The sequence below is a fragment of the Leptodactylus fuscus genome, chromosome 1 (genome assembly GCF_031893055.1).
Source record: "Leptodactylus fuscus isolate aLepFus1 chromosome 1, aLepFus1.hap2, whole genome shotgun sequence".
Lineage (NCBI taxonomy): Eukaryota > Metazoa > Chordata > Amphibia > Anura > Leptodactylidae > Leptodactylus > Leptodactylus fuscus.
Genome location: NC_134265.1, coordinates 226,407,058 through 226,421,656, shown reverse-complemented (window position 1 = coordinate 226,421,656; position 14,599 = coordinate 226,407,058). Strand labels below are relative to the sequence as shown.

Sequence of the window (14,599 nt, the reverse complement as noted above, 5' to 3'; positions counted from 1 at the left end):
TAAAACCCAAGACCCGCAGCTCAGGCTAGTTTCACATTTCTGTTTGGGGGGTCCGCTTGGGGTCCCCCCCGCACGGAAACCTCATCTGCATAAAAAGTAGTTACCTTTGGAAACTTGCTGACCGCATAAACTATAATGGGGTTTGTGTGGTTTCCGCGGAGAGAAAAGTGCTGTTTGCAGTGCTTTTTCGCCGCATTTTTCAAGTGGAGAGGGGAACAGAGTCCTTGAATGCAGATGTGAATCGGGCCTGAGAGTCACCATGTTGCCCAAGTAGTCCACTGGAAAATTTTCTTCTGCTATATCTGTGAAACAAAAATACTCTGTATTCTTGTTGAAAATTACCTTATTGGTACCTTTTTAGGAAAGTATCACTTATGCTTAAAGCACATTTCATGACCATTGCATTTTCAACCATTTTCACTAAATCTATGTTGACGTCTACCTCAGTTCAGCACAGAGTCTTTCTAAAATGATGGATTAAAAAGTTCTGCAAGCCCAATGTTTTCATCCAGTGATGGCAGTAAAAAATGAATACTGTCTGGCCCATGTTTTGGGACCCCATTATAGTCAAAGGGCCCGAGGGGGCTCTTGGGATCTGTTGTCACGTTCTTCTGGTCCTGTGACAAAGTATGATATATATTGTATGCGCCTTCACAACCTCATTGCTTGTATGTCCTCTTATTGCACAATTACTTATAAATAGATTGGGAAAAATTTACGACTGTGCTTGCTCTAACCTGGCTCGTTCTTGCACATAACTTCATTTATGAGTAAAATGTGACAAAGAATAATGCAAACCGCCTAGTTTACCAGCTTCAAATTTTACAGAGCTTAAGATGTGACCAATTGCACCAAAATTTAAAAATGAGCCAGCCAATAATAATATAAATGTAGCTAAAGATGCACCAAATTTGTTATATGACCTGAGCCAATCTTAAAAAATCTGGCATGTTTTTTTTTAGATTTATGGCACATAATGGCCAGGAGATCTGCCTCAGTGTATATTTGTCCCATATATATGCATATAGTCACAGCTACTCTTCACTTTATTACAATGTAAAGACCACTATACTGCTCCATGCAGTCTCCTGTTTTTCTTCACATCAAATGGAAGACATCCTAGCAGCTACGATTTCGGCAGACACTGCGCAACATAGTCTTCAATCTAGCCTTACACTAAAAATGGAAGTGCAAAAATTCACAATACATTGGAAAATTGTAGGTTTAGATATTCTGAAAAGTTTTGCTTGAAGCTGAGAGCAAAAATACAACTGTTACCACCTGCTGCTACTTCCTAACCCTGCTTTTGGGTTACAGATTCACTTAAAACAGTGGTATTTATTTGGGTGTGGGGCTGCTATATAATATGCTTAAAGTCCAGGGATGAAATCCTTATCGGTCAGCTTTCCCCAGCCAGGAAGGTAGGTCAGTTGACTGAAAGCAGATGACTTGCTCCTCCATGATGTCCTTTTCAGATGGGTTCAATCTCTGATCCAGTGATTTTCAACCTTTTTTGAGCCGCGGCACACTTTTTACACTTAAAAAATCCCGGGGCACACCACCAACCAAAATGGCACAAAATGACACTAAAACAGTACATATTATACATATAGTTAATAATATAGATTCTAAATGGTTGATTCTTTGGTTGAAATAAACTGCCGCAAAATCTGCAACAAAAACGCTGCGTTTATGCAACGTGGGGCCTCAGCCTTACGCCTTCTGCATACAAGTGGCACGCATGTGGTTTTCACTGATATAAACATTAAAAATTAATTGACAGGGCCACAAATGCAGACAGATATAGGGTATGTATAGGACAGATATAGGGTAGGTATAGGATAGATATAGGACCTGCTCTATAATTTTCAGCTCTTCAATTTGGCCCAGATACACAGCCACAAAAAGAATGGCTGTATATATGGGTCCTTAGAAATGTATAGGTCTGTACTCTTATCCACAGTTGTGTATAAAAAGTCTGGTCATGTATATTACAGGTTACAACTCAATGTGCCTCATATTAATAGTCGTGAACCCCATCCTGTCCCTCACATTAACCCCCTGTGTGCTTTACATAAGGGATACTGATATGTGAGACATATGGAGGTGATAATTAAGTAAATATCTTCATTATATAGTACCCCCATATGTCACACGTTATTAACTCTTATGTGAGCCACACAGGAGTTAATATGAGGGACATGATGGGGTTAATTGCTATTAATGTGAGGCACATGGAGTTACTAAAACTAAAGTAATAACCCCAAATGCCTGACATTAATGAGAATAGTTACTAACCTGGTGTTTTCTTTTACTTTCACTTTGTTCAGCTTCCTCTCTTCCTCTCCTCCTCTCCTATTCAGGGCTGCAGACGGCAGGAGCTCCTCAGGTGTAGCAGCAGGTCCAGGGAGCCCTTATCCTGTGCAGTGAGAGGCTCACCTCTGATTGGTGGGCAGGGAGAGAAGGGGGCGTGTCCTACACCTCAGCTCTAGCTAGCAGAGCAGTGAAGGGACGCTCCGTCTACATTTACACGGGGACTGGCTGCTGTGCCAGCAAAATAGGTCTCCCGTGCCAATCTTGGCATGCGCCTGGGGAACTTTCCCCGCGGCACACCCGACCATGTGTCACGGCACACTAGTGTGCCGCGGCACACTGCTTGAAAATCACTGCTCTGATCCATGGAGCGAGGTTTTACAGATAATTCTTTAGCACTCACTTAATGACGTTGTTAAAAAAAAAAAAAAAAAAAAAAATTTCACATGACTGTGATACCTTTAAATTGCAATACTATATTTGAGAACACAAACACGCCATGTACACAGCCCTCTAGGTGGAACCATGCTTCACACTGTAGCATAGAGTGCAGTGGAAACTGAGTGTCAGGTTCACCTGTCAATGAGCAATAATGCCCTGTCACGGCTCTGCTGAATGCTGCAATGTGTACTGTGTCAGAGCCAAGCCGTCGCTGAGAGATCCCCACATTTATCTGAAGCCGTGTATAGATGGACAAATAATGTGTATAGATTTGCTGCTCCAAGCCACTGCTTTCTTTTACTGTAGTAATCCCTTTGAACTGTCCTTATTGTACAGCTTTGGTTTTCAGCCAGCAAGTGTTGAATTTCAGACCTGCTTATGTAACAAAGCTTGTTGGGTCTTATAATAATCTTATTTCTTGACGTTTTCGGTTGAAATGTCACATGCTGAAGCTCAGATCCAGCTACAGATTTACTTTCCCCTCCCCTTTTCCATCTCTGTTTCTGCCAAAGATCATACTGTTACATCTACTATAATATGATTTATTTATTTATTTATTTATTTTACAGGACGGGAGAATATAAAGAAAACTCATTTGGGAGAAAAATATGGAATTTATGTTACTGTTGACTGAGCAGACCCAAAGGAACTCTATAGACCGTTGTTTTCTAATCCTCAGTTAGCAGTTTGTTCATTCTCTTGAACAGTAACTAGCAGTTTCCAGATTGAGCTGATCACTGTTTACACAGCTCTGCTCGACAGGTTTTCGTAATCTGGATCTGGGTCACTTAGTTTTTTGTTTGCCTCATAATTCTGGTTTTTAACTTTTTTCTTTTGACCTGGAGTAAGAGAGCAAAAAAGAAGCTGCCAAAATGGTTCTGGAAGAGTATATGTGGATGGTCATACTGGGCTTCATCATAGCTTTTGTCTTGGCATTTTCTGTTGGCGCAAATGATGTGGCCAATTCATTTGGTACAGCAGTGGGTTCTGGAGTGGTCACTTTACGGCAAGCGTGCATATTGGCTTCGATTTTTGAAACAACCGGCTCGGTACTGCTGGGAGCTAAAGTCGGGGAAACCATTCGGAAGGGTATCATCGATGTAAACCTTTATAACAACTCTGTGAATTTACTGATGGCAGGAGAGGTTAGCGCTATGGTTGGTAAGTAGTTTGTGTTTTGTTTGATTGAAATGGTGTGTTTTTTGTTTTGTTTTTTGTTCATCATATGTGTTGATAATTAGGATTGGAGAATGATCGGGACATCCTTATTGGAATACAGCATTAAATTTCTCATTTCTCAAGCCAGTTTATCTCATTAATCTGTTGCTTGTGGGAAATCTTAGCCTGCTAAGTTAAAATTTGGGGAAAAGCTGCAATCAAGTCTGACCTAATGCTTTAAAGATTTTAAAACTGCATTTTACAATGTAGACTTATAGATTGATGACCTTGTACCGATCAGCTGATTGAGAGCCAGTACCTGTATACCGTGTAAAGAGACGTACCCTATAACAATGGCACCAGGGAACTGCAGCTTTGCTTTGATTCACTTGATTTGCTCAGATTCACTAGCTTCCTGTAGTACTGTATATTGTTTCTGGCAGTCAAATCAGATCGTGCGGACCCTAACTGATCATATACTTTTGACCTATCCTTTGGATAGGTCATCAGTATCCATTATGCTTGGGTCTTGGGTAACTCCTTAAGGCTAAGGCCCCATGTTGCAGAAATGCAGATTTTGTTGCGGTTTTTTGAGCCAAAGCCAAAAATGCCTACATAATGAATGGGATATATAGGAAGCTCTTATATTTTCTCCCTTCTGCTCAATCCACTCTTGGCTTTGGCTCAAAAAACCACAACAAAATCTGCAACAAAAAAAAGCTGCGTTTCCTCAATGTGGGGCCCCAGCCTAAAGAAAGGTCTTTTGGCAGTTTGACACCTCTGCTCTAAATGATTGCCCTAACTCTTTCCTGATTGAACACTAGAGTTGTCAATCAAATAATGAGTTGGGGAGAGGTCAGTACGTAAAACATGAGGCACTTCACATGAAAGGTCGCCTCATGAGATCGCAGGTCACATCAGGAGATCACAGACTCTAGCAGTCTGATTGGCACTCAATTCACTAATGGACTACAATGAATGGAGCACATGTCATGCAAGTGCATTGGTTCATTTTTTTGGCTGCAACTCACTATGTGGGGCCATAGCCTTTAAAAAGTGTGTGTGGGTTTTTTTTTTTTTGGTTTTTTTTTTATGCCAAATTCAAGAGTGAAGCTAAAGGAAGCTGTTATATTTCACCCTTCTTATAAATCCATTCTTGGCTTTGACTCAAAAAGATAGCAAAATCCCCTAAATTGTTGATCAATTGACCAGCTAAGGGTGTGTTTACACAAAGGAATTTGCTGCGGATTTGGGGGTGGACTGGGAGGCAGAGATCACAGCAGGATGTGAAAAAGAGAGTCCTGCTCAATCTTGCAATCTTGCTGCAGATTTTGTGGCTGCTGACTCCCTCCTGATTAGACCCGGATGAATGGGATGCTGCACCGGAACACACTGCATTGGCATCCCGTTGTGGCTAGACTGTGGCAAAAATGCTGGCGGTGGAAAATGAAGAGGAATTCCTCCTCATTTTCCGCCTCATGAACATACACTAAGGGTATGTTCACACGGCGCTTTATTTTTCACATGGATTCTGGCACATTTACCACATCTGAATGTGCAAAAAAAAAAAAAAAAAAACCAAAACTTCCTAGCTGCCTCTTCACTGCCATTAAATTTAAAATATCTGCTTGCTGTGATTTGTTTTATAGATACAACCATACACAGTTTAGCCTATTTTTGCTGTCATCATATACTAATAATGGAGCAGATATATGAAGACTGGCATTGAGTGCACCTAGATGGAAACTTACAGCAGCTCATAGTTGGTGTAGATTTCTCGCATCATTTGTTCCAGATTTCTGACATAATGGCAATAAATTTGGTGAGGCAGATTACCCGGTACTTTGCCCCTTTTTGGGAAAGTGGCAGTGTAGGAAAGAAAAAGTAATTTTTGATTTTTATGCCAAGAATACTGGTGTACAACGTAAGAAGAAAGATTGTTCATGGATGGAAGCTCTATTGGCTAGTAAGATCAGGCACGACCAACTTCTTTTCTGCCAATGGTATGTCGTTGGTCCACACAATAAACATTTATTTTGGTTGTCATTGTCTGTTTTCAAAATCTTAAGCTACTTCTGGAGTAAAAATACTCTTGTCTGTAAATTTTTTTTTTTAATAAATATATTTCCAATGCTTCTGTCCTATGTTAAAAAAGAGATAATATAAAGGTAGACTAGGTGGCCTATAAATGGCATAATCTCTATCTGCCTCCAATTGCAACAGCCCGTAGCATCAGGAGCTCGAAGTGTCATTGATAAAAGGGGCGAATAATTATGTGTGCAACAGGGATGAGGAGGGGAGCACATGGTAAGAGCCTGTTCACACGGAGTAAACGCATGTGTATTTTGGCAAAATACATGTGTAAAAAATATATATATATATATATATATATATATATATATATATATATATATATATATATATAGGGATGTCTTCTTTTTACACGTGTATTTTTCCAAAATACTTGCGTGTTTACTCAATGTGAACGGGCCCTAACACTTAAAGAGGACCTTTCATCAGATTGGGCACAGGCAGTTTTATATAGTGCTGTAAAGCTGACAGTGCGCTGAATTCAGCGCACTATCGGCTTTCCCGATCTGTGCCCGGTGTAAAGCGCTATCGGTCCCGGTACCGTAGCGCTTTACAGTCAGAAGGGCGTTCCTGACACTCTGTCAGGAACGTCCTTCTGCCCAGCAGTGCCTATCACGCTGTGCTGTGTGAGCAGGGAGGAACTCCCCCCCCTCCCCTCCTGATAATACTCGTCTATGGACGAGCTGTGTGAGCAGAGGGAGGGGGCGTTCCTCCCCGTTCACACTGTACAGCGCGATAGGCACTGCTGGGCAGAAGGACGTTCCTGACAGTGTCAGGAACGCCCTTCTGACTGTAAAGCGCTACTGTACAGGGACAGATAGCGCTTTACACCGGGCACAGATCGGGAAAGCCGATAGTGTGCTGAATTCAGCGCACTGTCAGCTTTCCAGCAGTATATAAAACTGCCTGTGGCCAATCTGATGAAAGGTCCTCTTTAAGCTTGGTTCACATATGTGCTTGTACTCCATATGGGGATTCTGTTCCCCTCCCTGCAATTTATTTATTTATTTATTTTGCCTTTTTGGGTGGAAAGTAGGCTGACTCCATTATAGTCAATCAAGTTTTCTAAGGTGAGCCTTTTTTTTTTTTTTTTTATAAATGCGTACGCAGATGTGAACCTAACCTTACAACACTTTACAACCTTACAACATCGTAGCTTCGGTAACACCAGAAGTTATACCAAAGAAGGGTGTATATAATACTGCCCCTGCGGGAGACGCCCTTAATTTCATACATAATATGCTTGATGCTACCACCTGCTAAATGGCAGAAACTTCACAAACACAAAGGCATGTGCACAAACCCACCACCAAGGGTGGAAAGGGACCCATGGGGCACATGGGCCACTTTGAACAATACTCGAGCAACACCAAGATGGGGCCAGAGAGAGAAGACTTAAATAATGACTATAATGTTGCATATCCTATGAATATTCTTTCTTAATATATTGTGGATTGAAAATTATACCCTAACAATGACAACATTCTCCCAGTTGTCAAAGAACTGCCCTGTTTTCCTTATCAAGTGATGTTGGCCCAATCCATCCTACACACAGATGAGAGAAAAAAAAAATTGCATTTTATTAAATACAACATGACAAGCGTACCTACAGAAATAGGCAACCTTCAGCACTCCCGCTGTTATTAAATTACAACTCCCAGCGTGCACACTGGCTCTGCTGTTCTTGGAACGCCCATGGAAGTGAATGGAGCATGTTAGGAGTTGTCGTTTTACAACAGCTGGAGAGTTGAAGGTTGCTGCCCCCTGCACTAACGGATTCAAGTATAGGTATAATGGGGACAGAAGGACTGCAGAGGAAAACTCTGGACTTTCTGTACAAAGTAATGCATTTCCTCTGCTGTCTTTTTCCACATTAGGGGGAGGTTTCAACTTTTCAAAATTGCCCTCACTCCGGCAGCAGCATAAATCAAATAATTTACATCCCTCCATGCACATTGATATTTATCTTAGTCCACATAACCCATAAGGCCAATAGAGTCATTTGGTACAAAGATTGTGGAATGGATTAAGGTAAGTACCTGGTTACGGGTCCAAAACTTCTGAATGAGAAGACACCACCACTTCCAGAGCAGTGTAGATAAAGCTGCCTTTTCATCCAGATTAAGTCCTGCTCGATATTCAGTTCTTCTAGTAAGGAAGGAAGAGATGTTTTAGGGTTGCCAATAGTCAGGAGGATATCTCAACAGACTTCAATGTATCCTTTGTTTTGTTTTGTTTTTATCAGAATTACTGTATATACTCGAGTATAACCTGAGTTTTTCAGCACAGTTTTTGTGCTGAAAAAGTCCACCTCGGCTGATACTCTAGTCAAGGTGGGTGGCCGTTGGAATTTCAAACTGCAGAAGTACTTGCGGTACTTCTGCTAGCATGCCTGGAACGCAGCCTCCGGCTCGCTTGCTCTCCAGACGCCGCCCCTTCCCCAACCGCTCCATCACATGCTGGGTGACGTGGCACGAAAGCTCAGGCCCGCACCTGGCGTGTATCTGTGTTTCTGGCCTGCTAACAGAAGTACCATAAGAACTTCTACAGTTTGAAATGAACAGCATCACCAAGCTCCTGCCGCCGCTGGTTTCCTGCAGGAGCGTGACCATGCTGCGGGCCCCGGCACCCGCCCTGGTGTCTGTATGCTGGATACCGGGTCTGTAACTATAATGGTCGCCATAGCAACGGGCATCTCCACTGTAAGGGTGCATTCACACTATTGATACGCTGCCTGATTCTGAACGTTAAAACATGTTCAGAATCAGCGCGTATAAAGCAGTTCCCATTCATTTCAATGGGATCCGGCATACGAGCGCTCCTCATAGAAATGAATGGGCTGCTCTTTTCACTACGAGCAGTCCCATTGAAGTGAATGGGAAGTGCTCGCGTGTACGGCTAGCTCTGCTCATTCCGAGCCTTATACGCGAGCACTTCCCATTCACTTCAATGGGAGCGCTCATAGTGAAAAGAGCAGCCCATTCATTTCAATGGGGAGCGCTCGTATGCCGGATCCCATTGAAATGAATGGGAACTGCTTTATACGCGCTGATTCTGAACGTGTTTTAACGTTCAGAATCAGGCAGCGTATCAGTAGTGTGAATGCACCCTAAGAGTTACAGTGTATATGCCCTCCGGAGATGTCCTCCCCTCCCCCCAAAAAAGTTTAAAATTATCCTAGGGGCCTTTAAAGTTGCAGGCCGGCTGCTGTGCGGCGAAATCGCAGAAGCTGACCTGTTCCGGTGACAGCTAGGAGCCTAATGAAGGCTCCCAGGCCTAGCATAGCAATATTACTATTGCGGCTGGTCTATGACCAACGGTAATAGTAATGTATAAAATCTCCCATAGATGGCAATACTAATAAAATGGTGGAAAAAAAAAAAGCTATAATAAAATATATAATAGAATAAATAAAAGTTCTAAACCACTACTTTCCCTAGAATACATATAAGGGTGGGTTCACACCAGCGCCCGATCTCCATTATGGTTTCCATTTAACGTCGGCAGAAGACGGAAACTGACATTCACTGTCCGCCCGTGAGCGCCTTCTCTCCGCGGCAAAACCATGTTTTTTTTTGTTTGTTTTTTTACCGTACACAAGTCCTGCATGTCCAACCTTGTGTCTGGTTAAAAAAAAACAAAAACGTTTTGGCGCAGAGAGCAGAAGACACTCACCGGCGGACACTTCAAACCCAAGTATGGGTTTAAAAACTGCCTGCTGGTTTCCGTGTCCTGCGCAGTTTCTCGGGCAGGAAACAGGAACCTGCATAACGGAGATCGGGTGCTGGTGTGAACCCACCCTCAAAGTAGAAAATTACTGTGAAACACATACACATTAGGTATCCCTGTGTCTGAAAGTGCCCGGTCTACTGAATATAGGGTATCTGCAGTGCTCCAAGTGGGGGGAAAAAAAAACAGTCCTCAAGCTCAGGGAAGGGGCAGACAGACAACAAAACACCCCCTCCCCTTTCCCAGCACTTACTGCACCCAAAAACTCCGACCATTTTCATTTTTGACATTTTCCAGTAGCTGCTGCATTTCCCCACCTCGGCTTATACTCGAGTCAATAAGTTTTCCCAGTTTTGTGTGGTAAAATTAGGGGCCCCGGCTTATATTCTGGTCGGCTTATACGTGAGTATATACGGTAAATGTTCCCTCTAAGGTGCTTCCTTGTTAGAGATTTGGAGTGAAAAAACATTACTCTAAAATGTGCTTAAAAATTCAAAGCATGGTGATTATGGAAAATTCTTCAGGAAAAAAAAAAAACCTGAGTGGGTGTTTTGGCTGACAGCTTATAGGAGGCATGCTGCTAAGTTGAATGAACCTAGAGGTGAAAATATGTACGGAGGGATAAAGGTTTAAAAGTTTGACTTTTACTGAAACTACCGAAATGCTATCTTCATGTATTACTATTTAACAAAAGTCTCAATTGATTCCAGATTACATACTATATACATTATAATGTTAGGATATTTTTCACTTGACTTGTCTGTTGGGTGGGCAGGGGGGTGGAGCCTCTTTGTGGAATGAGGGAGGGTATAGCATGTTTGTTGTTGAGCACACAGGTGCACAGCTCATTATAGTCACAGCACAGTAATCAGACACCTGTGTGCTCATCACATGACCATAAACTGTACATCACATGACCATGGGCTGCTGTTTAGCCACTGGGAGTAAGCGGAAAGAATAAGAGCAAGAAGAGATCTAGAAAACCGTGAGGAAAGTATATTGGAATATTGTAGAACATTTTATTATGTAAACAATTACTTTTATCTCAATATTGGTCTGATACTGGGCAATTTTATTAAGTAGATTTTAGTTTGTAGGAGTGAAATAGTGTGTGAGTTTTACGAAGTTAAATGCATCAAATTTCTGGATCACTTTATGCCAATAAACTGGCCTACTTGCCTTGTACTACAGTTATGTGTTTCAAACTCGTTTTGTACGTTATTAGACTGTTTTGAAAGGTGTCTAGAAAAAGGTTATGGCAGTGGAAATAGAAATGAAGCTCTTTCCACTTCTACCTTTTGGCTCAAAAACACAGATCAATTGGCAACAAAAAATGCAGCTTTTCTACAGTGTGCGGCCTCAAACTGGTCTTACACTTCAGATTCTTCATAACTATATACAGTATTCTTTATAACGTTTGACTCCTCCCTTCTTTCCCATAGTCCCATACAAATATACTAGGGGGGGGGGGGGCAGGGACACGCCCTCTATACAATAAATGATCAACCAATGCCTATGTAATATATATATATATATATATATATATATATATATATATATATATATATGATAAACGCAATCCCTACAAAAAAGAAAAATACAAAAACTAAGCGTATGGATTTTTTAAAAATATTGTCAACTTTTACCCAAAAATAATACAGAGAATATTACTTAGACCTTCAGTGATGGAAATATACATAGTATCGGCATAAGGGCCTGATCACACGGAGTAAACGCGCATTTATTTTGGCAAAATACACATGTAAAAAAAAGCCTCCCATTGACTTCAATGACATTTTTTTTACACATGTAAAAAAAACCAAAAAAAACCCCATCAATACATGTCAAAATACACATGTAAAATGTCATTGAAGTCAATGGGAGTCTTATTTTTTCACGTGTATTTTTTTTTTTTTTTTATACACATGTATGTTGCCAAAAAGCACGTGCTTACTCCGTGTGAACGGGCCCTAAGATAATAAATTTTCTTGATACCTCAGATGTCTACACTATGGACAAATACAGTATGAGGGTGAATTCACACTACGTAAACGGCAGCTTATTCTGAACGTAAAACACGTTCAGAATAAGCGGCGTATAAAGCAGTTCCCATTCATTTCTATGGGAGCCGGCATACGAGCGCTCCCCATAGAAATGAATGGGCTGCTTTTTTCACTACGAGCACTCCCATTGAATTGAATGGAAAGTGCTGGCGTGTACGGCTAGGTCTGCTCATTCCGAGCCGTACACGAGCACTTTCCATTCACTTCAATGGGAGTGCTCGTAGTGAAAAAAGCAGCCCATTCATTTCTATGGGGAGCGCTCGTATGCCGGCTCCCATAGAAATGAATGGGAACTGCTTTATACGCCGCTGATTCTGAACGTGTTTTACGTTCAGAATAAGCTGCCGTTTACGTAGTGTGAACTCACCCTAATATTTGACAGGCTATAGGGAAAGAGAGCTTATTTAGTTATAGTATCTACACCACTGGAGGCTCACAAGACTGATTAAATAATAATGAAGGTGGCTACCACTCCCCCTGGCATATATACCATATTTCCGCTAATCCATTAAAGGGGTTGTCCAGTTTCAGACCAACATTGAGAGACAAATGTTATGGTTTGTAGAATAAAAAGTTGTACAATTTTCCAATATACTTTCTGTACCAATTCCTCACAGTTTTCTGGATCCCTGGTTGTTGTCATTCATTCTGTTACTTCTAATGGATAAAACTTTGTGTACATCAGAGTGGCAACACGGTGGCTCGGTGGTTAGCACTGCAGCCTTGCAGCACTGGAGTCCTGGTTCAAATCCCGCCAGGAGCAACATCTGCAAGGAGTTTGTATGTTCTTCCCGTGTTTGCGTGGATTTCCTCCCATTCTACAAAGACATACTTAAAAAGAAGAAAAAAAAAAAACTTATATGGAGCTCACAATCTACATTTAAAAAAAAAAAAAAAAACTTTGTGTACATCACATACTGATGGACTTTTATCCTCTGGGTGTAAACAGATTGATAATAAGCAGAGATCTAGAAAACCGTGAGGAATTGATGCAAGAACTATATTGGAAACTTGTATAACTTTTTTTTTTTTTTTTTTGACGTACAAACAATAACATTTGTCTCATATTGGTCTGAAAGTGGCCAACCCCCTTTAATAATTGTAATGAGTCCTCTAAAATTACAGGCTTATATAAACTAGAGCCCTGATTTTCATTATGCTTTGGCAAATGAAGTTGCTGCAATAAAGTTGCATCCAAATCGATACTAATATTCTGTCCCTTACACAGATCTGAATAATAAGCCAGAAGAGTATCAGCAATCTTATTAATATTACTATCACTATCTTTCAGGGCTAGTATATGGCATCCCGTTCAGGCTATTAGATAAAATATTTCCCTGCTTTGTTCCCATGTCTATATATAGCTGTAGCACTGCTTGACTTTCTGCAGTGTGATCTCCTATCTCAGAAGAAGACAAGTCATTGAAAACACATTGAAAGAGTCGAGTTAACACTCTGCAATGGTGGTGTTAATGCGTTATGAGTCATGTTAACCTTTGCTATATCTGTAGTTCATAATCCTAGCTTGACAGTATTGCCATTCTATTAATATACTGCTCATACAAAGTGTAAGTAAAATGTGAAATATATAATTTATATATATAATTTTTTTTTTTTTATATAAATTTTGGCTCCTATTTTTGTGAAATGTTTCCTTTCTTTATAATTTCCCTTATCTCTCTATTGAGTGGTGTTCCCTGCATCTCGATAATGTCTCTAGAGAGATTACTAGTTGGACACAGACAGGATTTGGACATTTTAAATGCAGAATCTCCTCTTTATACAAAAACAGGAGGCAGTTTCTACGTTTTATAATAATTCCTGAGTTACAACTGAAGTGACTCCCCCACCTTATTTCCCTGCCTGTACGCTGTAAGATACAGGTTAGAGCGGGTTCACATTTGCGCCTGGGACTCCGTTTTGCAGGTTTCCGTTTCCTGCCCGAAACTGGACAGGAGATGGAAACCTGCTGTCATTTTTCAAACCCATTCAAATGAATGGGTTTGGAAAGTGTCCAGCCGTGAGTACCTGTGAGCGTTTTGTGCTCTCTGCAGTGGAACCGTTTTTTTTTTTAACCGGATACAAAGTTGGACATGCAGGACTTTGTGTCCTGTTTAAAAAACAAAAAAAAACAAAACGGTTTGAATGTGGAGAGCACAAAACGCTCACAGCTGGACATGGTCTGCCAGGTTTCCATCTTCTGTCTGTAGAAGACGGAAACCTGAAAACAGAGATCGGGCGCTGGTGTGAACCCGCCCTTACTGCTCTCAATAAAGAAGCAGGGAGAGAATAATGAACTACAGGCTTACCATATTTTTCACTAAACCTTTTGAACTCATCCTTACATTTATTTCTTTTAGCTGTTACAATAGAAATATTGCCTTGCATTACATATTTATCTCCTTCTGAAACAAAAAGTCTCTCCCCTCCAACGTTGTTTGTTGCCAATAAAATCTTCCCAGGTGTCTTTCCTTATTTCTTAAAAGATGCTGAATTTTTAAAGTGATGAGTGAAAATTCCAGGGAAGACACATATTATTAATTGGAAGCTATTTAAACTTAATTACAATTTAATGTATTCTACTCATTTAAGCTTTTGTTTTGTAACATATACTCAACACCTGTATATTCTCTATTCTAGAGAATGAGTTAAACTAAGAAGTAAGGAGATTTTTTTGGCACAGTGATCAGGGTCACACCCAAAGATGTATGTACTCACTGTATCCCAATTCTTGGGGTCAACTTACCACACACATATTTAATGCTAATGCAATCATAAACAAAGGAACAGTCATGCCCACAATG

The 14,599-nt window shown here is 40.8% G+C and overlaps 1 protein-coding gene across 6 annotated transcripts in view; it reads left to right on the top strand.

Annotated features, from left to right (window-relative positions):
• Nucleotides 1–14,599, top strand: part of SLC20A2 (solute carrier family 20 member 2) — an 86,248-nt gene that overhangs the window by 40,108 nt on the left and 31,541 nt on the right. For all 6 annotated transcript variants that reach the window (XM_075283825.1, XM_075283840.1, XM_075283858.1 and 3 more), the window contains exon 2: nt 3,324–3,915. In XM_075283825.1, the coding sequence (XP_075139926.1) occupies nt 3,627–3,915 (289 nt within the window). In that variant the 5' untranslated portion in view covers nt 3,324–3,626. The remainder of the gene's footprint in view (nt 1–3,323; nt 3,916–14,599) is intronic.